This window comes from Capra hircus, assembly GCF_001704415.2.
Source record: "Capra hircus breed San Clemente chromosome X unlocalized genomic scaffold, ASM170441v1, whole genome shotgun sequence".
NCBI lineage: Eukaryota > Metazoa > Chordata > Mammalia > Artiodactyla > Bovidae > Capra > Capra hircus.
The window spans coordinates 23,030,246-23,057,232 of record NW_017189516.1 but is presented as its reverse complement, the minus strand read 5'-3'; the positions used below and the strand labels follow the sequence as shown (position 1 = coordinate 23,057,232).

Here is a 26,987-nt window from a genome sequence, read left to right as displayed (position 1 = left end):
CAGGGCACAACTTTTGAAAGAATAACATAGCCCAAGGGCATAACATAAACCAATTAAAATCAAAATGGATCCAAGATGACTAAACCTTGATCCTCAACTTGCAAGCTAAATGACACACCTAGAGGTGACAGGACAGTTCCAAGGCACTGTCAAGAGACCCAGGAGTGGGTAGGCCTCCAATTGTTGGAATGACCCACTTATTAGCGTATGAAATCACCCAGCTCATGGCCACCACACTTGCCCTCTGTGATGGCCCACACTCTTGTAGAGTGCTTCTCTCTGAACCCATACAAATCTACCTCTTACCTATTGCTGTATCTCTCATTGATTTTTTTTTCAATGAGACATCAAGAACCTGAGGTTCATTAGGTCCTGAAACCAGGCACCATGGGTTTTAGCTGGGCTCAAGTCCCAGTTGGATGCGACTGAGTGACTAAGCATAGGACAGAGTCCCTGCCACGTGGGTTTGAGTCCCAAATCTTAGGTAAACAGTTTCAAGCACAACTTTCAGAAATGGAAAGATGATGACCTGCCTAATACTTTGTAAGCAGTGGCACAGATGGAGAGAGGAGCTGGAGGATGGGAGGAAAAAGCAGTGGGGAAAATGTGCCAAGGAATCCCCTTCATAATCTGCCAGAAAATCTGCTAAATACCTGACCTGTGCCCACAATTTTCATTGGCCTGATCCTTGGCACAAAGGAGATTAAGGACAGAAGAACCCTCACCCACTTGGGCACCCACTAGGGCATAGCAGATGGTGCAACCTTTGGGACACACTGGGGAGTAGAGGAGCCCTTGCCAGAGTCCCTCAGTTGCACCCATTGCTGCTCGCCTGTTTGTGGGGGTTGGGGGGGGGTGCGGGTGTAGAGGAAACAAGAAAGGAGAGACTGTAAAGGAATTAAGATTTTGTTAGCCATATGTCCTTCCAGCCATAGGAGCGAGGACCTCCTACCTTAATCGGAGGTCTTCTGGAACCTGAGCTGTGTGACATTTCTGCCGAATTTGCTTTTGTTGTCCCAGTTTCCAGCACACTGGGCTTCTTGTCACTTCCACTGCTCTGGGCTTTCTTGAGTTCAGCTTCCACCGTGGGAGCTTTCACTGAGTTGGGCTTCTGCTGTGCTTGGGCTCCGCCTCGTGGGGGCTGAGCCGAGGTTGTTTCAGCCAGGTTAAATCTGAGAAACGGCACCATATTCCTAACAACCTTACAAAGGAGGTACTTTGATTTTATCCATTTCATGGAAGAGGAAAAAGAGGCACATTCAAGTAGCTTTCCCAAGGTCATCCAGTTAGCAAATGATGAAGCTGAGATTCAAACCCAGACCTCTGGTATCAGAGTCTGTGCTGAAAATTCAAGGAGTTGAATTAGTAGGATGCCAAGGGATAATGGGTTGAGGACACTGGTGGGAATGGGTAAAGAGAGAGGAGGAATGAGAGAGTGTCTACACTGTCCAGAAGAAAAGTAGGAAGAAGCTGCTGGGCTGGAGAAAATAGACAGGCCCACAGATCAACAGGGTTCAAGGATATAAAAGAAGTGGTGGAGAGAAGACCTGAGATGATTGGGAGAACATGGTCAGAGTCAGAGGCGGTTTGTAGATGTGGGGGAATCTTTCCAGGACATGACAAGGTTAACAGTGTGGTTTAGACAGAGGTGGTTAAAGTAGAAAGGAGGTGAAGGTCCTTGGAGCTGAGCATAATTCTTCATGAAAGAATCATGAAGCTGGCCTGCAAATTCTCCCAAGATTGACTGGTTTATTCCTTAATTCATATTGATAGTGTGTAGTACATGTCAGGCAGTGTTCTTAGCATGAGGTAGCCAAGAGGTAAAGGACAAGATCCTGCTGCCATGGGGTTTACCTTCCAGCATACGTAGAACACACAAACACTCACACAAACAAGGCCAGGTTAGACAAAACTTAAAATCCTTAAGGCACAATTCCACAGTGCCAAAAGTTTTGGGAAGTATCAGGCTGTTTTTTCATATTTTGGAGCCCAAACTCATTAGGTGACAAAACCTGACCTGAAATAGCATAAGGCTATTTGTAGTCTTGATTCATTCAATGTAAATTTTCATATTTTTGCCTCTAGAACTACTAATGTTTAATAATTAGCAACACTCCAGACTTTTCTCGGTAGTTATGTATAGAGTATATGCAATATATAGAATTATGTAATATAGGGTATGTGTCTTCAGAATTGAAAAAATTTCAAATTCCAAAGCATATCTAGTCCCAAGTTTGGAAAAAGATGGTGGACCTGTAATTACTATGCAGAGAATTCAAATATGCAATGTGTTGATTCAAAAAACTGGCCCCTGCACAGAAAGGGCAGGGAGAGACTGAAGAAAGAGGCAGACCATTCCAGATTGGTAGGTGGCAGATTTAATGAGCAAGGGAACTTCTAAGGTTTGTTCTGGGTGACCAAAAGACTAGTAATCTCCACACCCATCTGCCAGAATCTTAAAAGTTTATATAGAGGGGCTCATGGGATTCAGTTAGGTGGTATTCAGTCCAGATGGTCCCAACACCTTACTCTCTCAAGGCTATGTCCTTGAAACAGCTCTAACTGTAGGAACAGTGAGCATATTCCAGGGACAGAGGCAGGGTATGGAGTGTCCCAATGCCTGGGTCCAGCTCTGTGGTCAACCTGAGGTTACGTCCTCTTGATGACATCCTCCAACACAATGGAATGGCAACTAAGTGGCTCACAGCTTGAGAGGTGAGGGAGAGGAGGTGACATTGAAGCTTAGTTCTGAATGACCAAACAATAGCAACAACAGCAGCAACAAATACAGTCATGCAAAGATCAGGAGAGCATTCCAGGCAGAGAGAATAGTTAATTCAAAGATGAACACAGCTGGGGTGGGAAGATAAATTGGGAGATTGGGATTAATATATAAAAACTACTATACATAAAATAGCTTCCTTGGTGGCTCAACGGTGAAGAATCCACAGGCCAAGCAGGAGATGCAGGTTCAATCCCTGGGTCATAGATGCTGGGAGAAGGAAATGGCAACCCACTCCAATACTTACTCTTGCCTGAGAAATCCCACCGACAGAGGAGCCTAGTGGGCTCCAGTCCACGGGGTCGCAAAAGAGTTGGTCAGACCGAGTGACTAAACAACATCATGTATAAAATAGATAACCAATAAGAAACTACAGTATAGCACAGGAAACTCAATACTCTGTAATGGCCTATATGGGAAAAGAATCTAAAAAAGAGTGGATATATGTTTATATATAACTGATTCACTTTGCTGTACACCCACAACTAACACAATATTGAAAATACACTACACTTGAATAAAAATTAAAAACAAAAGAAAGAACACAAACAGGGCACTGCGGTTGGACCATATTTGGCTCCATTAAGAGTGATATCACTGAGGGATGGGGGCGCTTCATGTTGTCTGAAAGATTGTGAATCTGGTACTAAATCCTTTCATGGATATGGTGTAGTGACCATGAGTGTGGTAGTAAGTCAACATTTAGGAGGCCCAGAGGGAAGTCTTCCTGGGTGGGAACCCAGATAGGGAGATACTGAAAATAAAGGAAACACACAGCTCAATGAGGCTGAAAATGTAGACTAAGGTTATGGTCTGAAGACCTTGGTTTGGGGAGAAGTATATAAAGAAGTCAGATAAGGTAGGCTCAGAATTATAATTAGGATACTGGTGAAAAGATGTTTTAGGGTGTTCTGGGTCTTAAATGACAATCTCTGGTTGAGGTCCAATGTGAAATGTGTGATCTAGGCTTTGGGGTTTAAAATAGGTGGTTAGACATAGAGGACAGTACCAAAGGCTCAAAGATGTTTTTTGCTTCTCTGCTTATGCCTCTTTGGGTTTGTGTTTCTCAGCAGCTGTCTCAGAATGTCGTTTTCCAGTTTCTCTTGTTATGGCTTTCCACACCCGTATCTCTGAGAACCTGTCGGTCACCTCAACATATTTCTCTGTATGTGGCTCTCACAATCACCATCTTTGTATATCCATGCCTGGGTTCTAGAATCTGGTTCTTTGTCCCTTCCTTTGTCTGTGTCTGTACTGAAATTATTTCTTTTTCCAACTGAACTTTCCAACTTCCCTCTCAGAAGGCATGAACCTTTTATTATTCCTCTGATTATTTTATCATTCCTCTATTATCCCTAGTGCCCCGCACAGAGACTGGCATATAGGAGTCTCTCCGATATGTTTATACTTGAACCGAGGCTTTTTCTGAGTAAGGAACACATTCTCAATCTCCTGTCCCCCTCCCCCCAGCAGAGCTGCAGGCCTGACCAAAGGCCCGGGGGTGTGGTAGTGTTGCAACGCGGCTATTCGTTGTTTTTCCCCGGGTGTAGTGACTCTTTGCCGGGACCTTGCCCCGGCCGGCCTTGCCCCTGCGGCGGGTGACGTGACAGGCTGGCGCCCACTTGTTTGGCTGAGCGGCGGACCGCCCACCTCGCCGGCCCCGCCCCGCGGCTCCACCCCGGCCAATTAGCGAATGCCCGACAGTCCAGCCCGGTAGAGAGGCCTGAGCAAGATGGCAGCTGCGTGTCGGAGCGTGAAGGTAAACGGGTTTTCGCCCTTCTGCACCCGCTGGGACGGCGCAGCCGTAGAACCAGCGGGGAGAGATCAGTGCTGGGAGAAAGCATCACTCTTATCTAGGCCTGTTATTGCGACGGTGGGGCTCGGGAGGTGAAGGTCAACTCTCCGGGGCACGTGCATGTGGGGTGACTGGATGGCTGTCTGAGAATGAGACACCCAGAGGGTCCCATCGTTAACATGAGGAGGCACATCTGGGTCAAGTCGCGGCGGTGACCGGGAGCCTCCCTCGCAGAAGCCTGGAGAATGGGTGGGGGTGGTCCGCACAGTGTAGTTGTTGACCGAGCTCCTCTTCACAGGGTTTGGTTGCCTTAATAACCGGCGGAGCCTCAGGCCTAGGCTTGGCCACAGCGGAGCGACTGGTGGGGCAGGGGGCCACTGCTGTACTTTTGGACCTGCCCAACTCAGATGGGGAGGCCCAGGCCAAGAAGTTAGGGAAGAGCTGCGCCTTTGCCCCAGCCGACGTAAGTGGGGTTACCTCACCTCTCCCATGGGGTTCCTTTTATAAGAGTGCCTGTCTATGTGGGCAATGGACCCATCTCCTTTTCCCTTTTGGTCTGAGCTGTTTTCATATGCCTCTGGATAAAAAATTTCTAAAGCTGTGATTCACAACAGGGAGGAGGGTGGGGAGGTAGGTTGGGGATTAGCCATATCAGAATCTCCTCAAGGAGATATGTAGAGTTATTGTGCCCTGTAATTTTAATATTTACAAAGTCAAAAAATTTATCCTGAAACAAACTACAGAAAGTAAAGCTGGACAAAATCATATTAGCAAGTAGGGGTACCAAAAAGCTAGTTTATCTTCATATCAATAATTCTCACAACTTATCTGATCCACAGCAGTTAGGAATCTCCAGGGGTATGTAACTTTATCAAAAGAGGGTATAGATTTTAAAGATGTTTTGAAACACTGCTCTGTAATACCTAACATTTTCACCTTTGTCTCACTCTAGAGTTTTCTTTCCTTGGTCCCTCCCTTGCTTACACAATTCTGTTGTCACTCGAAGACTGGATTTGCCCTGCGCCCCCCACCCCCCGCAAGATTTAGTGGTATGTGTGTGATGGTAGATGAATACCTTCTCCACTTTTCCCTTTGAAGGTGACCTCAGAGAAGGATGTGCAAGCAGCCCTGACTCTAGCAAGAGAAAAGTTTGGCCGTGTGGATGTGGCAGTCAACTGTGCAGGCATTGCAGTGGCCAGCAAGACATATAACTTAAAGAAAAGCCAGGCCCATTCCTTGGAGGACTTTCAGCGAGTTATCAATGTAAGGCCTTAGAGGTTCTCCAGGGGTAGTAGTAAGAAGTATCTGACTGTGAGTGTCCCCACACCCACAAAAGGCTACCTCTGCTTCAAGTCCTATATCACGTCTCTTCTGGTCCTCCAGGTGAATCTCATGGGCACCTTCAATGTGATCCGCCTGGTGGCTGGTGAGATGGGCCAGAACGAACCAGACCAGGGAGGCCAACGTGGGGTCATCATCAACACGGCCAGCGTAGCTGCCTTTGAGGGCCAGGTGTGTGAGTAGGGACAAGGCTTGTACCCTGGTGACTTGTTGGGGGCCCTGCCCCCTATGACCTCCACTCCCTCTCCAGGTTGGACAAGCTGCATACTCTGCTTCCAAGGGGGGCATAGTTGCCATGACACTGCCCATTGCTCGGGATCTGGCTCCCATGGGTATCCGGGTGATGACCATTGCTCCAGGTAGACATACCCCTCCCCGCCACACCTGGGATTGGGTGGGATCTGTGGGCAATTGAGCAGGGAAGGTATCTACCATCTAAACAGCAGCAGCCTTCTATCTCTGGACATAGGGAAGCACCACAAGTAAAGTTACGGTGAGGAGGGACCAGGTAAATATAAAAGTGAGGGTGGGTCTCTGATTTTGGCTGTCTTATCTAGGCCTATTTGGCACCCCGCTGTTGACCACCCTCCCAGATAAAGTGCGCAACTTCCTGGCCAGCCAGGTGCCCTTCCCCAACCGACTTGGTGACCCTGCCGAGTATGCTCATCTGATACAGGCCATCATCGAGAACTCATTCCTCAATGGAGAAGTCATCCGGCTGGATGGGGCCATCCGCATGCAGCCTTGAAGGGGGAAGACAGAGAGAACAAAGGTTCCTCTGTCCCTCCCCCTCCTGGAGTGCTCTTCTCCAGTTTGGAAGGAAGCCCAGTAGCCATTTTGTAAACTCTGCCTATCAGTCACCCTGTGTGCCTAATAAAGTCTCTGTTTCTCATGGAGGAGTGAGCAGCACTGTGTGCTGGGGGAGCTGGCATGGGGAAGAAATGTGAATGGGTGAAGACTGACAGGGTTGGATGCTCAGAACCCATGGTTGGGGTGGGAATGGCAGTACCTTACACTTTTTGTGTCCTATTACAACATGTAACCTTGATTTTAATGAATAACTTTATTACCCAGGGTCAGAGGTGGGGTACTGGCTCAGCTCTCTTCCACTGGGAAATGGATTGGGGAGGGGGGTGGTCTGCAGCATTTTTTTCTCTGACTGTTAGCTTCTGTGAGCTTGATGGTGAAGGTGGGAGAGGACAATCCTGAGCTCAGCGGCTGTTGGTATTAAATTGCAGATGATATTGGGCTGTAGGTTGATTGGTATAGATTAATGAATTCAGATAATTCTGCCTGTGAAAGAAATCCAGTGGCCTCAGCTAATGGGCTTTCCCTGGTCCTTGCCATCCCTCCCTACCCTCCCTTGGCATTCATCCTTGCTGCTACCCCCTAGAACTCACTGGGCTTTTTGCTCCTTAGCCAGCTGCTGGTTGAAGGAGCCCAGTCCCCTCCGAAATTCAGCACACAGCTCCTTTTCCTGCTCTTCTAGCTCCATTGCTGCCTGGGCCAAGTTTATGGCCTGGCTTTCCCATTTGGCATCCAGTGCTTGTTCAGCTTGGCGCTGTGCTTCCTTTTCATGGTGGTGTGTCTCCTGTACTTTCTTGATGGTGGCTCTCTGCTCTGGAGTCATGCCCTTCCAGCAATAGGGCAGGACCCTGTGGGGAGCCACGGGGTTTTGGGCAACCTGCGGGTTCTCAGCCAGTAGGTCACTTGTGATCTGGTTCTGGACCTCCACGAGGTTCGCCTCCTGTTGTCGCTGATGCTCACGGCGCTGCCGCTCAGCCAGCTTAGCTGCCTGGTGGGGCCCCCAAATGTGAGTGTTTGGATGCCCAACCTCAGGGAGCTCTCAGTCACAGGGGGAGGGGGAGACATGGCCCTACTCTCCCCGATCTAAGGGAGAGAAGGAAGAGATACTGCATGGCCTTTGAGTGACTTAAGGTGGAGGAAGGGGTGGAATGGGCAGGGAACTCCTCTGCCCTCTGGAAGCCCGTAGACTGAGACACTGGGGAAGGGAGGGCAGTGTTCTGTTTTCAGATCATCCTGAGCCTGGAGGTGGGGAAGGGGACCTCTTGCCCTAAGAGGGCCCTAGGGTGAAGAGGGAAGTCCGCAGGTAGATGAGAGGGCTGGTTTGATCGGTAGATTGGGGAAGCCTGATGCCCTGGATGGCTCTTATGCTGTACATACCTGAGCTTTGTTGGCATTGGCCGTGGCAGCCATCATGGCTATGCGGCAGGACTCCTCCAGCTTGGCCAGTTGGGCGGCCCGCATGTCCACAGCTAGGCGTAGCTGGTCATCGAGCATGTCTACACAAAGAAATATGGCCAGGGCACTGTCATTCAGCCATTTGTTCAGCAAGCTTTGTGAATGCATGTTTATGCATGTGCAAGCTATGTCGATGTATGGGAGTGGGGTAATGTCCTCATTATAGGGTTGTGTGGACACAGCTACTCTTTGGGGCTAGGGATAATAAAAGTGACAGCCACAAGGTTTTCTCAGGTGCCTCACTGAAAGATGCTTCTAATGGACCTGGGTCTCAATGCCAGCTCTGTTGCTTCGGAGCTGTGTGACCTGGGGAAATTATTTCATCTCTGAGCTTCAGACTAAGGGCTAGGCTGCAGGTACAGCATGAGCAAAAGTATTGAAAGTGCTTCAGTCCAGCTACAGTGGTCTCCGTGCTGTTACTAGAACATGCCAGACATTTCTGCCTTAGGGATTTGTAATAAATGATACTCTTGTCTCATGTTGTTTTCCTTCCTTAGGTCTTTGCTCACTTTGCTCCTCAGTGAGGCCTTCTGTCTTTCCTACCTAAAATTACCACCTGCCTGACCCCAACATTTATCCTCCACCTCTGATTTATTTTTCTCCCTAGCATTTATCACCATCCAATATACCTTACATTTTACTTAATTGTTTTTGTCTATTGCCTGTCTCTCTACTCACTACAAGGTAACCTTTGTAAAAGCAGGAACGTTTGTCTGTTTTATCCACTGCCATACACTAGCACCTATATCAGAGCCTGGTACATAGTGGGTCCTCAGTAAATATCAAATAAGGAAGTGAAGAAACAGCGTGATCTGTATCTTAAATTATAAGTAGTCTGCTCTTGCTGGAGCATAAAATGCAAGTGACTAGGGAGCTCTACAGGGGCCAGACTAAGGACTGGAAACTTGACCCTGAAGGTGATGGCGAATATGGAAGGATTTTAACTAAGGGGGTGACGTGGTTAGATTTGCATTTTAGAAGGCTCCTTTTGGTGCCAGTATAGAAGACAGTGAGGCTGGTGGGAGACAGTGGAGGTAGGGAAGCCATCTTGGAGGCTATGGCAGTAGGCCGGCTGAGAGGGCTGAAACCAGGCCAGTGATGGAAAGGATGCAGGGGAAATATATGGAGGTTTCATCAGCAGAATTTGATGGATTGGATTAGGGAGTAAGAGAGAGCAAAAGACTTGGATGCTTCCCAGGGTCCTGGCTGGGATGACTCCGTGCATGATGTGGCCACCTCTGGAACTAGAGGATACAGAATGCAGAGCAGGTTAGGGAGCACTGATGAATTCTCTTTAGGAAGCTGAATTGGAGGTGGTCAGCAGCCACCTGGATATCTGACTGCAGGAAAAGAGTCCTCAGCATAGAGATGGTGATGTGGTAGCCGAAACCAGAATGAGGGTCGAGGGCACCTGAGGCAAGTATGCAGGGTAAGGAGAGCGGTGTACCAAGGACAAAGTCTCTAGAAGGAAGAGGAATCCACAAAGTGTGGACAGAAGAGGAATGATCGGAGAGCTATAGCAGAATATGCTGTCACAGAAGCCAAGGAAGAGAGAGGTTTAAGAAGGAAGATGTGATAAGAGTCAAGTGTAGCAAGAAAGTCCAAGTAAAGGAGAAAAGACTGAACAGAGCCTCTTGTACCTGATAACACAAAGGGCATTGATGATTTTTGTAAGAGTAGTGTCAGTGCAGGTGTGTGGGGAGAAATAAGATCTCAGGAGTTGAAGTGTGACTGAAAAGTTAGGAAGGAATGACAGCTAGTAGAGACAGATTTTTCAAAAAGTATGGCTGTAAAGGAAAAGAGCTAGCTCATAACATCTAGAGGAATCAGAATGGAGAGAGGCTTTTGTTTTATTCTTAAGGAGGGTTATACAGAGACTTCCCTGTTGGTCCAGTGGTTAAGAATCCTGCCAGTTCAGGGGACACGGGTTCAATCCCTGGTCTGGGAAGATTCCACATGCCTCGGGGCAACTGGGCCCATGTGCCAAAACTACTGAAGCTGTGCACCCTAGAGCCCATGCTCCACAACAAAAAAAAAGTCCTTGTGCAGCAACAAAGACCCAGCACAGCCAAAAAGAAATAAAAATTTTAAAAAGTTTTTGTAAAAAAGGGTTAGACATAAACATGTTTATAGCCTTCACAGAATATGGCCAGTGGAAAGTGTTGAGAACCTCAGGGCCAGGGCGTACCTGAGGGAGCACAGCCTGCATGGGGGGCAGGGGGAATGGGGTCCAGAGCATAGGTTGAAGGCTTGGCTCTGGAGAGGCACAGGGACAGACTTCGGAGACTGGATGGCAGGGGAAGGGAGGATAGGGGTGCCGGGTTTCATTTTGGTCTTCATAGCAACTCAAAGAGGAAAGGTCACTCCATGTTTCCAGATGAGGTCCAGAGGTGAAGTAAAATGCCTAAGGTTACACAGCCAGTACTTAGTAAGTTAGAATCCAAATATCTCAAGGAATCAGCTCGTGCTCCTTTCATGACACTACACAGACTCTCCCCCAGCATTCTGCTGTTCTGTTGCCTAACGCTACCTTCTTGTACACCTGCCTGCTGTCACTAGGTAGCTGGCCCCTGGTGCCACTGCAGCTACTTTTTGGTGATTTGGTAATCACCAAATACTCCTAATTTCTCAATCTAATAGGTTTCTTTTCCTATCTGAACTTCTCTGAGGCCATTTGACATTATTGACGACTCCCTCTCTGAAACCTCCCTTGGCCTCTGAGTCCCCATTTTCTCAATGGTGACAGAGCAAGTATGGTGTAGCAATCAAGAGTGCGGGCTCTGGAGCCAACCTGCCACCTGAGTTCACTTCCCCCCTCCATGACCCACTAGCTCTATAACTTTGGGCAACTTACTTAATATCTCTGTTCTTCAGTTCTTTCAGTTTCCTCCACAGAAAATAGGGATATCACTAGTACTTGCCTCATAGGGTTGTTGAAGATGAAATAAGTTAATATATGGTAGAAAGCTTGGCACAGTACTTACTTAAGTACTCAATAAAGGTTAACTCTTCCTCTTGCTGCCCACTCTGCCTAGAATGGCCTTTTCTCATTCTCACTCTCTACCTTGCCAAAATTGTACCCAGCTTTCTAAAATTTGGTTCCTGACAGCTGGCCTGTGCCAACCCCCTACCATCCCTCCCTTCCCCTGTGAGAACTGACCCTCCCATCTTGATGTTCCCTCTGTGTCCTATGGGCTTCCCTCAAAGCTCAGTTGATAAAGAATCCGGCTACAATGCAGGAGACCCCGGTTCAATTCCTGGGTTGGGAAGATCCTCTGGAGAAGGGATAGACTACCCACTCCAGTATTCTTGGACTTCCTTTGTGGCTCAGCTGGTAAAGAATCTGCCTGCAATGTGGGAGACCTGGGTTCGATCCCTGGGTTGAGGAAGATCCCTGGACAAGGGAAAGGCTACCCACTCCAGTATTCTGGCTTGGAGAATTCCATGGACTGTATAGTCCATGAGGTTGCAAAGAGTCAGACATGACTGAGTGATATCCTGTATATATTTCTATCACAGTACCTATCATAGTACCTAACCCAGTGTTAAAGCATAGATATTTGCTGGCAAATAACTTGTGCATGTATTTTTTCCTTTTACTCTAAACTGATTTTCTGGAAGTCCTGGTTCTGTGGGTTTCTGGAGGGCAGGGTGCCTGTCTTGTTTATTTTGGTCTTCAGTTGTTCATTCAATGATGATTTTGTTGAACTCCTGACACTGGCAGGCAATGTACTAGGTACCTGGGATATAGAGGTGGAAACGAGAGATGTGGTTCATCTTCAGTGAGCTGACATTTGGGGGAGAAAGACATTCCACAAATACCTCTATGGTAAGTGGTATAACAAAACAGGGTGCTACAACAGGGGTGGTTTTAAACGTGAGTGGTGTGAGTAGGTAAGAGATGGTCCTTGCCCTTACTCTAATGGAAGAGGGGAACATGGCCACAGATGTCAGAGTAATAGTAGCTACTGGTTATTGTAGCTACTATCGTACTGATGCTTGTGCTTTATTACAGCATCTCATTTCATTCTCACATGAGCTGTGTGGTATGGATGATTTCCTCATTTTAAAGATAAGCAAACTGAAGCACAGAGAGGAGGGTTCATTTCCCCAAACTAGCTAGTAAGTGGCAGGACCATTAGGTTTGTCTCTACTCTGCTGTCTTCAGGTAATGGAGTGCCAGGCTGATCAGGGATCAATGGCTACACTGTCAGTTGATGAAGGAGATTGGGACCTTTCAGTATCAGCCCTTACATGAAACTGGACCTGCCCACACAGTTCTGGTCTTCAGCTCAGGATGGCTTTCCACCAGGCCTCAGGTCACAGCCTGGAGGGCCTCGCTGCTTACCTGTATAGTTCTCATCAACTCTGGCTTGCTGTTGCTCTTGTAGCTGCCTCTCCAGGCTGTATTGGAACTGCTCCTGCTGCATTCTCAGACATGCGGCCCTCTCCAGATCTTCCCCAGAGAAGCACTGCAGGCTGGCTTGGCCATAGTAGGGAGCATTGTCACCAAGATAAGCTGGAAACTCCCTCCAGAGTTGGTTTGAATCCCAGAAGTCAAATTCACGCCTGTTCCTGAGTTGCTGCCTCTGTTCTCTAAAGTTTTGGACTTTCTTGGCCAGCCGACGTGTCCGTTCTGCCTCTTCCTTCTCTAGCATCTGAGCCACCAGATCATATTGCACCTGGTTGGTACCTGGGGGTGGTGGATAGGGGTATGGAGAAGGCCCCACAGGAGAGACAGCCTACTCAGCACAGCCACTGCTCCCAAAGGCCCATCTGGTTTGTCTTACCACACCCCCCAGACTTCAGGCTGCACTCCAGAGCAGAACTGCCCTGCCTTAGCCCACTCAGATCCTTGCTTTTCCCCCTTGGCTGGCCTCCAGCCTTGGGCTTTTTACCATAAGCTGCCTTCTTGCTTCGTTCTGTTGCCTCCTGAAGTTTTCGTTCTTCCACCTGGTTGTTCAGGGCTTCAACATCCACCTGATCCCAAAGAAATAGGCTAAATCAAGGTAGGAGCCCAGCAGTGGGCCTCGAATGCTCTAACACAGACTGCTCAGAATTTATCTGCCTCAAAATCCTCCTATAGGATCCACAGTATCTACTGGATAATGTCCCACCATCTCACCATGGTTTGTAGGTCCCTCAGTGGTCTAGCCTCTGCCTCCAGCCTCTTCTCACCCTCTTCCCTTTTCCCACCCTGAGGAGCTCTGCTTACAGTTCTCTACATATCTTACACTGTTTCATATTGATGGCCTTTGCTCCAGCAGCTCCCTCCACTTGGAACACTCTTTCTTCCTCTTTTTACCCAAACTCCTATTCATCCCTTAAGACCAGCTGAGCCTTCCCTGATCCCTCTAGCAGGTGCTACTCCCATAGCACCTAGGACCCACTATCATTACCTTGAACTTTGCCTCTATTGATTGTCTCCTAGGCTGTGAGCTTGCTAAGGGCAGAGACTGGGCCTTAGTCAGCTTTGTGTTCCTAATGCCTAACCCAGTGCTTGGCACAGAACAGGCCTTGAAACATTTGCCAACTAGATCTCAAGTCACACCACTCATCCACCCACCTAGCAATCTATTTTTTTTCTTAAACTATCAATATTTTCTCTTTATTTTGACTATAATTCATTTAAAACATTTCAAAATAGTGCAAAAGGGAGTACAGCTTAGGGAAGAGTAAGTGTCCCTCCCATCAGTTACCAGTTTCTTATGTAGCCTTCCAGAGAGTTTTGGCATATGCATGCAATACCAAATATTCTTTATAGACTTCTTTTGGCTCCATTTACTTGTCTCTTGAAAACCAGGCCACTTGGCCTAGAGTTGACTGGAGAAGAGTCTGCTGTCACTGGCTCCTCTTCCCCTGCACCTCTAGGCCTCTTTCTCAGGCCCTCACCACACGTTGGGGTGGGTGCCTTTTTCCCTTCCTCCTTCCTTTATAACCCTGCAGTCTGCTCAAATCAGGGAGGGGCTGTGATGGGCACCGCTATGTTCCTCTCCTGGTGTAAGAGTGAGGTGACCCCTGGTCCAGAGAAAGTCCCCACTGCCCACTCACCCCCATGACTCTGGTCCGCACATTGAAGAAACGACTCTGTCGCTCCTTTTCTTGATTTCTAGCTTCGGTGGGTGCCACCTCCTTGGGATCTGGTGGCAGATCTACCTGATACATCTGGAGCAAGGGTGAGTTGGATGGCCAATTAGTGCTAACCATCATACTTGACTATACCCCCACCCCCCATTCCTTTCTCCCCACAGTATCTTACCAGCTATTGATTTCTACTGATTTTACTTCCTGACATATTTCATATCTGTGTTCTCCATCTCTGCTGTCGCAACCCTAATTGAGGCCTCACAAGCTGGTGCCAGATAATGTTCCCAGGAACCTCACTGGGCTCCCTTGCTCCAGTGTTAGGCTCTCTACTGCTTTTCTGCCTTGGCTACCAAAGGGATTTTTCTGAAAGCAAATCTGACCATGGCACACTGCAGCTTAAAACCTTTGAAAGCATCTATAAAGCAAGGGGGCTTCCCAGGTGACTCGGTGGTAAAGAATCTGCCTGCCAGTGCAGGAGATGCAGGAGGGAAGATCCCCTGGAGGAGGAAATGGCAGCCCGAGCCAGTATTCTTGCCTGGAGAATCCAATGGATGGTGGAGCCTGGTGGGCTACAATGAGTTGAACACGACTGAGCATGCACGCATGGCATAAACCAAATTGTTCCCCAATGTTTTTGTTTTATGAGTCTTCATGATCTGATTCCTGCTCACCTTTCCAAGTCTCAAACTGATTTACAACATCCCTTTTGCATTAGGCTCTATTTAGTTTTTTCTGTTTCAGTAAATGCCACCACCATTCCCCCTTTATTTTTACTTATGCTCTAGTCAAATTAAAGGCTTAAATTTGCCTGTATTCCTTTGTATTTTGGGAAGCCCAGCCAAAGCCACAGCCAAAATCTCTTGCTAACATTAATCTGATCATGTCTTACACCTGCTTAAAATCCTCCACTGGCTTCCTACCACACTTAGAATTAGATCCATACCCCTTACTGTGGTTCAAGATCTGGTTCCTGCACACCTCTCCAGTTCATCTCATGCCCCCCTCTTCCTTGTTTACTGTTCTCCAGGTACGCTGGCTTCCTATCAAGTCCTCCAACACTACAACTGTTCCCACCTCAGGGCCTTTGTACATTGCGTTCCTTTGTTTGGAATACCATACATCAACTCCTACAGCTAGTTCCAACCTCACTCGTTCACTGTCTAACCATTTTGTAACTAAAATATTTGATGCACACAGGGGAATTATTTATAAGCCATATGTAACTTAGGAAAAGGAAGCATGATAAAAGAGACCCATGAACCAACTCCCTAGTTAAGAAATAGAACACGATTAATACTATTTAAGTGTCTTATGTCTGTTCTTCCTCATCCTTACCCTAAGAATAACCACTATCCAAAATGTCACCATCCCTTAGTAATATGCACTAATATACCATATGTGTGTGTATGATTCCCTGAACATTTTAAAACATTTTGTCTTGAAACTTGATGGAGTATCACACAGTATGCATTCTTCTGCATCTTGTTTTTTTCACCCATGTTCATTTATCAATTAACAAATATTCATGAAGTGCCTACTGACAGACAATCCCTTAAGCGTTTGAGAGACATCAAGGAGCAAAAGTGACAAAAATCTGAGTCCTTGTGAAAGTTACTTTCTAGTGGGGACAGACAAGACTAGAGAGAGTACATTAAATAGTTTGTAAGAAGATGATTAGTGCTTTGGGAAAAAATATAGAGCAGGATAAGGGGGATTGGAAGTGCTAAAGAAATGGGGAGAGTGTTGCAATTTTAAATATGGAAGTCAGGGGAGGCATAACTGGGAAAGAAATAGTTGAAGAAGGTGAGGGAGTCTCCTATACAGATAACTAGGAGGAGAGCACTGCAGGCAGAGGGAACAAGTGCAGAGGCCTTAAGGTGGACAAAAGAGGCACACACACATTCAAGAGGACAGCAGGGAGGCAAGTGTGTGAATGAAAGAGGAGTGGGAAATAACATTAGATTGGGTGGGGAGATGCAGAGCATGTAGGACTTCACAGACCATTGTAAAGGCTGCAGCTTCTACTCAGAGAAATGGGCAGCCATTGGAGGATTTTGAGCAGTGGGAGTAATGTGTCCTGTCTTTGATTTGTAAAGGATTGCTCTGGCTGCTGTGTTAAGAATAGACTGGAGAGGATGGGAAGGGAGGCTAGAGGCAGGGAGACCAGACAGGAGGCTATTGCAGTTGTCCAGGCAAGAGATGATGATCACGCCAGGTTAGTAGCAGCAGATGTAGGGAGAAGTGGTCAGATTCTGGATATATTTTGAAGGCAGAGCCAGCAGGACTTCCTGATGGATTGGGTGTGCTGTGAGGAAGCAGTGTTAAGAATGACTTCAAGGATTTGGGCTGGGGCAGTCAGATGCATTGCTATCAACTAAATAGTCTGTATGGAGAGAACAGAATAGGATGAGAATCTGGAGATCAGTTTTGGAGGTGTTGAGTTTGAGAGGTCCATACCCATTGATAGATACAGATAGTATGGAAAATTTTGTTATTTTTCAAAAAGATATGCTATTGGGAATTTCCTTGCTGTCCAGTGGTTAGAACTCTGCACTTCCACTTCAGGGGGCATAGGTTTGATCCCTGGTGGGGAACTAAGATCTCACAAAGCCCCCCAAAAGTTTTCTTTGGTATCCATCCTTACAGGATTCTATATTCTTATCATATTGCCCTCACGATTAGCCGCATAATCTGCTTTGCCCTCTGGAAAGTGAGAACTGACAGTGCCATTCCTAGGCAGAACTAAGAGCCATTAAGTGATAGCCATCTTCTCTCTTTACTGCTGTGGGACCAGCAATGTCCCAGGTGAGGGCTGTCCCTTCAGTCTTGGTCCTGGAGTGAAGACAGAGCAGAGATGTAGCCAACCCACAATGGACAAGAAGTGGAGTGAGAAACCTGTCTTTATGAGCTGCTGAGACTTAGAAACATTTTTTAAGAGTTTATTTGGGCAGAAAACAAATTGGGTACTGCCAAACCAGAGTGGTTAAGAGTTTAAGGAAAGATGTTTAAAGAGATGGAAAACAAGGAAATTATTTGATTGGCTATAGCTGAAGTGCTTGTTTTATTTGAGAATGCCTAGTTGACTGTGTTTGGATTGGTTGTTCTTAGGGATTTTTTTTTCTTTTTTTAAAAAAAATTTTTATTTTTATTTTTATTTTTTTTTTAATTTTAAAATCTTTAATTCTTACATGCGTTCCCAAACATGAACCCCCCTCCCACCTCCCTCCCCATAACATCTATCTGGGTCAGTTTTTAAAGGTTACTTCCCATTCACAGTACAAAGTGTTGGTTTTATTCCCCCTGATATACAATACATAGCTGAGCCTATCTTACACCCAATAGTTTGTACCTCCCACTCTCTTACCCCCATAGTACCCCTTCCCCATCACTGGTAACCACTAGTTTGTATCTGTAAGTCTGCTCCTTTTATATTATCTTCACTAGTTTGTTGTATGTGTTAGCTTCCACATACAGCCGGTGAGATTTTGAGGTTGTTTGTAACCTCAGCATAATTCAGCCCTTCCTGACTGATACAAGGAATTTAAAACTATGAGGCAGTAAGTAAGAGATATCTTAAGGTAGGGAGAGGAGGAGCCAGTACTAGAGGCTGAGTGGCAAGTGAGGTGAAGTGCAGTGTGAAAGTTCCTCAGTTGCTTCAGGCTCTGAGAGGTGGAATGGGCTTAAAAACTGGAGTTCCCTGTCTGACAAGCTGAGTGAAGAAAGTGCTTTTGGGAGGAGAGAGTGAGCAACTGATGATGGGTTAAATAGATGAGGTCTGAGAGCTGACTGATTTGAAGGGGAGGGTTGCTTCTGACCTTGATGAGAACATTTTTGGTATGGCAACCCACTCCAGTACTCTTGCCTGGAGAACTTCATGGATGCAGGAGCCTGGTGGGCTGCAGTCCATGGGGTCGCTAAGAGTCGGACACGACTGAGCGACTTCACTTTCACTTTCTGACTGAAGTGGGTTCAAGAGAGACTAGGACTCTGCAGCACGAACAATCCAGTTTAGTTAATTGCCAAAAAAGAGGAATTTGTAGATTAAGAGAGAGATATATACAGCTGCAAGAGTGTCCCTAGTATATGCCTAGACGTGGAAGTGCTGGATCATAGGGCATCAGCCTATTTAAACTTTACAAGATAATGTTGTTTTCCAAGAAGACTGCACCAATGTATACTTTCACTATAGTGTATATAAACTCTAGCTACCCCACATCCTCAGCAACACTTGATGTACAGACTTTATAATTTTTGCCAACTTGTGGGTATAAAGTTATAATTATCTATTTTAATTGGCATTTTCCTTATTGCTGATGAGTCTGCAACATCTTTTCATGTGTGTTTTGGGCATTTTTTGTTTCTCTTCTGTGAAGTGCCCATTCATATCTTTTGTTCATTAAAAAATGTTTGTCCTCTTCTTATTAATTTTAGGAGTTTCTTGTGTATTCTGCACACCAATCATTTCTTAGTTTACCTGTGGGAAACATCTTCAATTTGTGGCTTGTGTTTTCACTTTGTTATTATTTTATAATAATTTATGTTAATGATCGATACATACAAAGGAAAATGGTTAACACATATAAGTTATGAAGTACAACAACAAAATGAACACCTGCAAACCCTCCACAGAACCCAGATTGATACTTTAGAAGCTTTTTGTATGCACTTATCATCTTTTCACTTTATGTTATAATTTGGAGGAATTTGAATGCAGTCAAATTTACCAATCTTTTCCTTTAAGTTCAGAAGTTTTTATCATTTAAGAAATCCCCTGAGGTGATAAAGATATTCTCCTATATATCCTAAAATTTCTAAAGTTTTGCTTTTCTCATTTAAGTTTTTAATCTATTTGGGAATTGCCTTTTGTATATGGTGTGAGAAGTAGGGATCCAATTTGATTTTCTCTCCAAAAAGCTACATTTCATCTTAAATGGAAGTTATTGTTGTTATTTAGTTGCTAAGTCCTGTCCAACTGTTTTGCCACCCCAAGGTGTAGCCCACCAGGCTCTTCCATTCGTGGGATTTCTAGTTCCTGTCCATTATGAGATTGCTGTCTTTGGTCATTTTATCCCCTCAGCCTGATCACACCAGTATCTCCCAACTGAACTTCATTTACTTGATTGCATCAACCAGGCTTTCTCACTTTTCTGGACTTGTCCTAAGACTCTTCCCAGCCTCCAGACATCGTTTAAAAAATAGTTACAGGAATGGCTGTAGCAGCCACCAGACCCTTTCCATGTCTAAGTCTAAGCACTGACGCCAGCTTGCTTATATTCCATCTGTCACCACAATATAAGGTCAAACTGAAGGGGAAGATTCTACAGCTTCTTGAACTGCTAACATTATGGCTTAATAAAGAGCAGGTAATAAGGTAAGGGGGGATGATGGGATGAAGCAGAGGGATAGAAAAGATGGGAAACAGGGGAAAGGGACAGAAAGGTCAGGGGCAGAGGGGGAAAAGAGGAAGGAGGAAAACCGGGTGGTTGATAGGGGTGGAGGACAGAGCAGAGAAAAGGAAGGGAGGCAAGGGACTGGGCAGAGGGGGGATGGAGAGGAGGGAATGGGATGGGAGTGAGGCATGAAAAGACAGAGATGAAGAGGGGGAAGGGAAGAAGGATAAGAGGTGGAGAGCACAGGCTTAGGGACCCTGACTCCCAGGGGTTCACACAAAATACCTTTTTCATCAAGGAGTCCCAATTGTGAAGCTCCCAGGTTAGGTCCAAGACTATAGTGGCAGTCTCTGAACTCTGCTTGGAGAAGAAGGAGGGAGGCGGGGCGGGGGGGCGGGTAGGGGTAGTACCTCTGGCCACAGTTTTCCCCAGCCCTTATCCCCGTCGCTCCAGAGTTCCCTCGACTCCATTCACACCTCATCCCCCTTAACACCCTATCCCATGTATAACTCCACCCCACTCCAATTCCAACCTCAGCAAGATTTGAGCTCCTCTAACACGGAATCCTCCTGCTGGCCCCTCCTTCCTCCCCTCCCTGGGGTCTTTCCAATTCCCGACCCTTTTCTTGTCTGAACCTTCCCGCCGGCCAGGCAAAAGCTGCAGCCGAGCTCCCACCTTACTCTTGCCCTGGAGGGCATAACCCTCCTGTGACTTCTGACTTGTCTCAGCAAGGATCGGCCTCGTCAGCCAGCTTTCCGGGATCCTCAAAGCTGCAGACACCTCAGTGCACTGCTTGCCTCCTCAACTACGAGGTCGCCTGTAGCGGCGGTTTGAAATTGCCACGCGACAAGAAAAGGGGGCGGGGCCCGAACGCCAGTCGTAACCTCGCGCCTTGGCAACCGATCAACAAAACCGCCACATCCGTCCGAATGCCCCGCCCCTTGGTTCCATCCTGCGCCGGAAGTCGAAAATCCCGTTCTGCATGGACTTATTCTCGCGAGGTTTGCTGTCCGCCCGGCCTGCACTGCGGTGTTTCCCGCGCGGGCTATCCCAGTTGGCGGGCGAACGGCGCGGCCTTTCTTAGCGCCGGCGGCGCTGCCGCAGTCATGGGGTTCCTGAAGCTGATTGAGATCGAGAACTTTAAATCGTACAAGGGTCGGCAGATTATCGGACCATTTCAGAGGTTCACCGCCATCATTGGACCCAATGGCTCTGGTGAGATAAGCCCGGCTGCGGCCCTGCGCACGTCCCAGCCTGGACCCCCATCCGCAGCAGAGTAGTACAACCCAGGCTTTGCAACCTAGGAGGTTCCTTGCCCTTCTAAGTGTTCGACCCTGACCCGCTTTTCCCGCTTGGGTGCTCTGATTCGAACCTCTTCCCCAGATGTCACTTGCCCGCTCTTTGCGTGACCCCCGTCCCGGCCTGAGTGGTACGGGCCGAGCTGTACGTTACCCCGCCCACTGCCCCCTGCCTCCAGAAGTGGCGCGTCCGGAGCATGCTTCCAGTCGCGGGCCACGCAATTCCTCGCCGGCGCAGCTGCATCCGGCCCCCACACATTGTTTTAACCACCGGGAAGCTCGTGGCCCTCTCCTGGCCTCTGGGCCAAATGGTATACTTCTGCTTCATCCCAGCGCCTCCTCCCTCCTCGCGTTGGTACACTCCAATTCCTTTTTTTTTTTTTTTTTCTTTCTTTCTTTTTTTTTTTTTTTTAAACTCTTCTCTGGAGGCGGCACTTTTGAATTTCGAACTCCGTGCTCCAGTCTCGGTAGTGCTTGGGGTCTTGAACTCCCCCATCCTCAACTGAGAAGTGGGGATGCCTCGAATTCGCCCCTTTCCTACCACTGAAACCGTCGAAAGTCAGGAGTCTTTAGCTTGTCAAATTTATTAAATGTTTACTGCTTTATAAGGATTTGTTCAATCAAGGTGCTGTGGAAACAGCGGAGAATAGAATAAGCCACGCTTTCAGGGAACTTATATTTCGAGGGGAAAGACGATAATAAAGGAGAAAATAAGTTATTTTTCGGCTGTAATAAGTGCTGTACAGGAAATTAGATTGATGTAATAAAGTGATGATGTGATAAGTGACTCGGATGCCTCTTTAGGAAGAGTGGTCATTAGTTAACAATATTGTATATTTCAAAATTGCTAAGAGTAGATCTTTAAAAAGTCACAAAAAATATTAACTGTGAGGTGATGGATGTTAACTTACTGGGGCAGCCATTTTGCAATATATACAAATACGGAGTCACATAGTACACATGAAACTAATACAGTGTTGTATGTCAGTTCAGTTCAGTCGCTCAGTCGCTGTTGACTCTTTGCAACCCCATGGACTGCAGCGCGCCAGGCTTACCTGTCCATCATCAACTCCCTGAGCTTGCTCAAACTCATGTCCATCAAGTCGGTGATGCCATCCAACCATCTCATCCTCTGTCGTCCCCTTCTCCTGCCTTCAGTCTTTCCCAGCGTCAGGGTCTTTTCCAGTGAGTCAGCTCTTCGTATCAGGTGGCCAAAGTATTGGAGTTTCAGCATCAGCATCAGTCCTTCCAATGAATATTCAGGACTGATCTCCTTTCGGATTGACTGGTTTGATCTCCTTGCAGTCCAAGGGACTCTCAAGAGGCTTCAACACTACAGTTCAAAAGCATCATCAATTCTTCAGTGCTCAGCTTTCTTTATGGTCCGATTCTCATATCCATACACTAGTAACAGAAAACATAGCTTTGACAACACGTCGGCAAATAATGTCTATACTTTTTAATATGCTGTCTAGGTTGGTCATAGCTTTACTTCCAAGGAGCAAGCATGTTTTAATTTCATCCTGCAGTCACCATCTGCAGTGATTTTGGAGCCCCCCAAAATAAAGTCTGCCACTGTTTCCATTGTTTCCCCATCTATTTGCCATGAAGTGATGGGACCAGATGCCATGATCTTCATTTTTTGAATGTTGAGTTTTAAGCCAACTTTTTCCACTTTTCTCTTTCACTTTCATCAAGAGGCTCTTCAGTTCTTTGTTTTCGCCCATAAAGGTGGTGTCATCTGTGTATCTAAGGTTATTGACATGTCTCTGAGCAGTCTTGATTCTAGCTTGTGTTTCATTCAGCCCGGTATTTTGCATGATGTACTCTGCATATAAGTTGAATAAGCATGGTGACAGTATACAGCCTTGACATACTCCTTTCCCAATTTGGAACCAGTCCGTTGTTCCGTTTCTGGTTCTGTTGCTTCTTGACCTGCATACAGATTTTTCGGGAGGCAGTAAGGTGGTCTGGTATTCCTATCTCTTGAAGAATTTTCCACAGTTTGTTGGGATTCACACAGTCAATGGCTTTGGCATAGTCAGTGAAGCAGAAGTAGATATTTTTCTGGAAGTCTCTTGCTTTTCCTATGATCCAACAGATGTTGGCAATTTGATCTCTGGTTCCTTTTGCCTTTTCTAAATCCAGCTTGAACATCTGAAAGTTCTTGGTAAATGTACTGTTGAAGCCTAGCTTGGAGAATTTTGAGCATTACTTTACTAGCGTGTGAGATGAGTGCAGTTGCGCGGTAGTTTGAACATTCTTTGGCATTGCCTTTCTTTGGGATTGGAATGAAAGCTGACCTTTTTCCGGTCCTGTGGCCCCTGCTGAGTTTTCCAAATTTGCTGGCATGTTGAGTGCATCACTTTAACAGCATCATCTTTTAGGATTTGAAATAGCTCAACTGTTATATCTTATTAAAACTGGGGGGAAAAGGAAAAAGGAAGAAAGGGTAGTCAGGTAAAGTCTCTATTTCATATCTAAATTCCCTGTCTAAATTATACACCAAGGATTCCTCCTGTCTGCCCACATTAGCTATCTATTTGGAATCCTGCTGTGTTCCTCCACCTCAGAGGTGTTCTAGCTAAATCACTTCCTAGCCTGAGGGACTGCCCTTGCTGAAGTAGCTCTAACTGATGACCTTCCCTGGAGACTTGCCTAGATTTCGCTCTCAATTAAGCAAGGTTTCTCTATAGCAGCGCTATTGACATTTCCAGTGAGATAATTCTTTGCTTTGGAGTCCATCCTGTGCATTGTAGGATATTTAGTGGCTTCCTTAGCTTTTACCCACTAGGTGACAGTAGCACCACCCCCCATGACTCAGGTATGACGATCAAAAATGTCTCTAGACATTACCAAGTGTCCCCTGGGGGGAGAGGCAAAACCATTCCACTTCCCCCATCTTCTTAGATGGCTAATGCTTGGGGTTTCATTGCAGTTGTTTAGGGTTTTGTTTGGTGGCCCCCGTGGAAAGAGCCAGGATGCACCTTTTGGCATTCAGTCCCCTCAACATGGGTAAATTTGTATGCGCAAGTGTTCCAAAAAAACCCCTTGGTCTGACTGGCCCTCCCTTGCCTGTTCTTTAGTGTGCAACTCACAAGATTTGCCTTGATTCCCTTCAGTGAATTTCTGCTCTAGACACCTGGTACATGTTAATTTTTATTCTGTCGTGAATTCATGGTATATATTTTGATATCTTCATCACTGGCCTGTGGAGTTCCCCAAAGAAGACATTCCTTGAAACATTGTATCATTGTTCAGATCATAATGCATGTTATAAAAATGTTTACAATATTGAATGGTTGCAGGTAGGGAGGCCTTTGATTATGTGATGTTCTTGTCATCCTTGGAGAGCATGGGAGAAGCCCAAAGGTTGTAAATGGGTTGCCTAAAAGACTGACTCCTCATCTGCATGTTGTGCTAGTCCTGCTGTGTTGAGGGAAACCAAGCTAAGAGTCCAGACCTGGTTTGGATAGAATAGGATTGCCATTTATTAAGCCCGCACTGTGACAAGTATCAGTACTTTACTTATTGGGACATTTTGCATTTAAATTCTCACAGTGACCCTAGGAGGGAGGTACCGTTATCTTTGTTTTATAGATGAGAATACTGAGGCACAACAGGTTGTGATCATCTGCACACTTAATTCTCAGAGCCAGGATCACAACCTGTGCCTGTCACACCTGTGCTACTGCCACTCCCACAGAGAACTATGTGCTTACCCATTGAGTCATGTTTTTAAGATTTTCCAGGTGAGGGAAAGGAAAGTCAGCTAAATGTTAGTTGCTCAGTCATGTCTAACTCTTTGCGACCCCATGGACTGTAGCCTGCCAGGCTCCTCTGTCCATAGACTTTTCAGGCAAGAATACTGGAGTAGATTGCCATTCCCTTTTACAAGGGATCTTCCCGACCCAGGGATCAAACCCGGGTCTCCTGCATTGCAGGCGGATTCTTTACCGAATCTGCCACCGAGCAAGCTCAGTAATCCCTTATATTCTGGAATGGTCCTCTCCAAAAGACATTGACTTTTTAAAAAGACCAAACTAGTTGTCTTGTAGAACATTCCACATTCTGTGTTTGCCTTAAGGTTTCCTCATGCTGTCATGTACCATGATTCTCTAGATGCTGTATTTCTTATAAACTGGAGGGTAGGTCTAAAGGTCTGTTTAGATTCAGGTTGAATATTTTTGGAAAGATACTTCATAGTGATGCTGTGTACTTCATGTATCACTAAAAAGACATGCCTTTTTAAAAATGTTAAAATACACATAATGTAAAATTTACCATCTTCACCATTTCTGAGTATACAATTCACTAGTGTTAAATAATTCCAGTTGAGCTATTTCAAATCCTGAAAGATAATGCTGTGAAAATGCTGCACTCAACATGCCAGCAAATTTGGAAAACTCATCAGTGGCCACAGGACTGGAAAAGGTCAGTTTTCATTCCAATCCCAAAGAAAGGCAATGCCAAAGAATGCTCAAACTACCGCCCAATTGCACTCATCTCACACGCTAGTAAAGCAAAGCTCAAAATTCTCCAAGCCAGGCTTCAGCAGTACATGAACCGTGAACTCCCTGATGTTCAAGCTGGTTTTAGAAAAGGCAGAGGAACCAGAGATCAAATTGCCAACATCCGCTGGATCATTGAAAAAGCAAGAGAGTTCCAGAAAAACATCTATTTCTGCTTTATTGACTATGCCAAAGCCTTTGACTGTGTGGATCACAATACACTGTGGAAAATTCTGAGAGAGATGGGAATACCAGACCACCTGACCTGCCTCTTGAGAAACCTATATGCAGATCAGGAAGCAAGAGTTAGAACTGGACATGAAACAACAGACTGGTTCCAAATAGGAAAAGGAGTACATCAAGGCTGTATATTGTCACCCTGCTTATTTAACTTCTATGCAGAGTACATCATGAGAAACGCTGGACTGGAAGAAGCACAAGCTGGAATCAAGATTGCTGAGAGAAAGGTCAATAACCTCAGATATGCAGATGACAACACCTTTATGGCAGAAAGTGAAGAGGAACTAAAGAGCCTCTTGATGAAAGTGAATGAGGAGAGTGACAAATTTGGCTTTAAAGAGCCTCTTGATGAAAGTGAAAGGGGAGAGTGACAAATTTGGCTTAAAGCTCAACATTCAGAAAACGAAGATCATGGCATCTGGTCCCATCACTTCATGGGAAATAGATGGGGAAACAGTGGAAACAGTGTCAGACTTTATTTTTCTGGGCTCCAAAATCACTACATATGGTGATTGCAGCCATGAAATTAAAAGACGCTTACTCCTTGAAAGGAAGGTTATGACCAACTTAGATAGCATATTCAAAAGCAGAGATATTACTTTGCCAACAAAGGTCCGTCTAGTCAAGGCTATGGTTTTTCCAGTGGTCATGTATGGATGTGAGAGTTGGGCTATAAAGAAGGCTGAGCGCCAAAGAATTGGTGCTTTTGAACTGTGGTGTTGGAGAAGACTCTTGAGAGTCCCTTGGACTGCAAGGAGATCCAACCAGTCCATCCTCAAGGAGATCAGTCCTGGGTGTTCATTGGAAGGACTGGTGCTAAAGCTGAAACTCCCAATACTTTGGCCACCTCGTGTGAAGAGTTGACTCATTGGAAAAGACTGATGCTGGGAGGTATTGGGGGCAGGAGAAGATGGGGATGACAGAGGATGAGATGGCTGGATGGCATCACCGACTCGATGGACATGAGTTTGAGTGAACTCCGGGAGTTGGTGATGGACAGGGAGGCCTGGTGTGCTGCAATTCATGGGGTCACAAAGAGTCAGACATGATTGAGCGACTGAACTGAACTGAAATATATTCACATTTTTGTGCAACCAGTCTTCTGAACTTTTTTATCTTGCAAAAGACTATACTTGTCAAACAACAGCTCTGCATTTTCCTCCTTCCCTCATCCCCTGTGTTTTTGTTGTTTGTTTTTAAACTTGGTTGAGATTGAACTATGTTGAGTTTTGTATCATGCTTGTTTTTCCTGTTTGTGGGTATCTTCCTATGTCATCAAAG

At 46.1% G+C, this 26,987-nt stretch overlaps 3 protein-coding genes across 8 annotated transcripts in view; 2 read left to right on the top strand and 1 right to left on the bottom strand.

The window, feature by feature from the left end:
* The first annotated feature begins 4,425 nt into the window (after positions 1-4,425).
* Positions 4,426-6,814, top strand: HSD17B10 (hydroxysteroid 17-beta dehydrogenase 10). The gene is made up of 6 exons (XM_005700869.3): positions 4,426-4,541; positions 4,876-5,040; positions 5,676-5,840; positions 5,961-6,089; positions 6,169-6,277; positions 6,476-6,814. Exons 1-6 carry the CDS (start codon positions 4,515-4,517, stop codon positions 6,664-6,666), a joined length of 786 nt encoding a protein of 261 aa, XP_005700926.1. The 5' UTR covers positions 4,426-4,514; the 3' UTR covers positions 6,667-6,814.
* Positions 6,723-20,570, bottom strand: RIBC1 (RIB43A domain with coiled-coils 1). 5 transcript variants are annotated; one of them, XM_018043906.1, is made up of 8 exons: positions 20,333-20,570; positions 19,943-20,014; positions 14,232-14,345; positions 13,079-13,160; positions 12,529-12,873; positions 8,103-8,221; positions 7,319-7,713; positions 6,723-7,167 (listed from the first exon to the last, which is right to left on the bottom strand). In XM_018043906.1, the coding sequence occupies exons 2-8, from the start codon at positions 19,949-19,951 to the stop codon at positions 7,146-7,148; spliced, it is 1,086 nt and encodes a 361-aa protein (XP_017899395.1). In that variant the 5' UTR covers positions 19,952-20,014; positions 20,333-20,570; the 3' UTR covers positions 6,723-7,145. The 5 variants fall into 5 exon arrangements, with proteins under 5 accessions (XP_017899395.1, XP_013832000.1, XP_017899393.1 ...); XM_013976546.2 differs by lacking the exons at positions 19,943-20,014; positions 20,333-20,570 and having other exon boundaries at positions 6,723-7,211; positions 14,232-17,396; XM_018043904.1 differs by lacking the exons at positions 19,943-20,014; positions 20,333-20,570 and having other exon boundaries at positions 14,232-17,396.
* Positions 20,571-20,674: 104 nt separating this feature from the next.
* The window catches only part of SMC1A (structural maintenance of chromosomes 1A), a 47,002-nt gene continuing 40,689 nt past the window's right edge, over positions 20,675-26,987 (top strand). Inside the window, exon 1 of one of the 2 annotated variants that reach the window (XM_013976542.2) lies at positions 20,675-20,872. In XM_013976542.2, coding sequence (XP_013831996.1) covers positions 20,764-20,872 — 109 coding nt within the window. In that variant the 5' untranslated portion in view covers positions 20,675-20,763. The remainder of the gene's footprint in view (positions 20,873-26,987) is intronic. The other variant, XM_005700868.3, reaches the window with a different exon arrangement.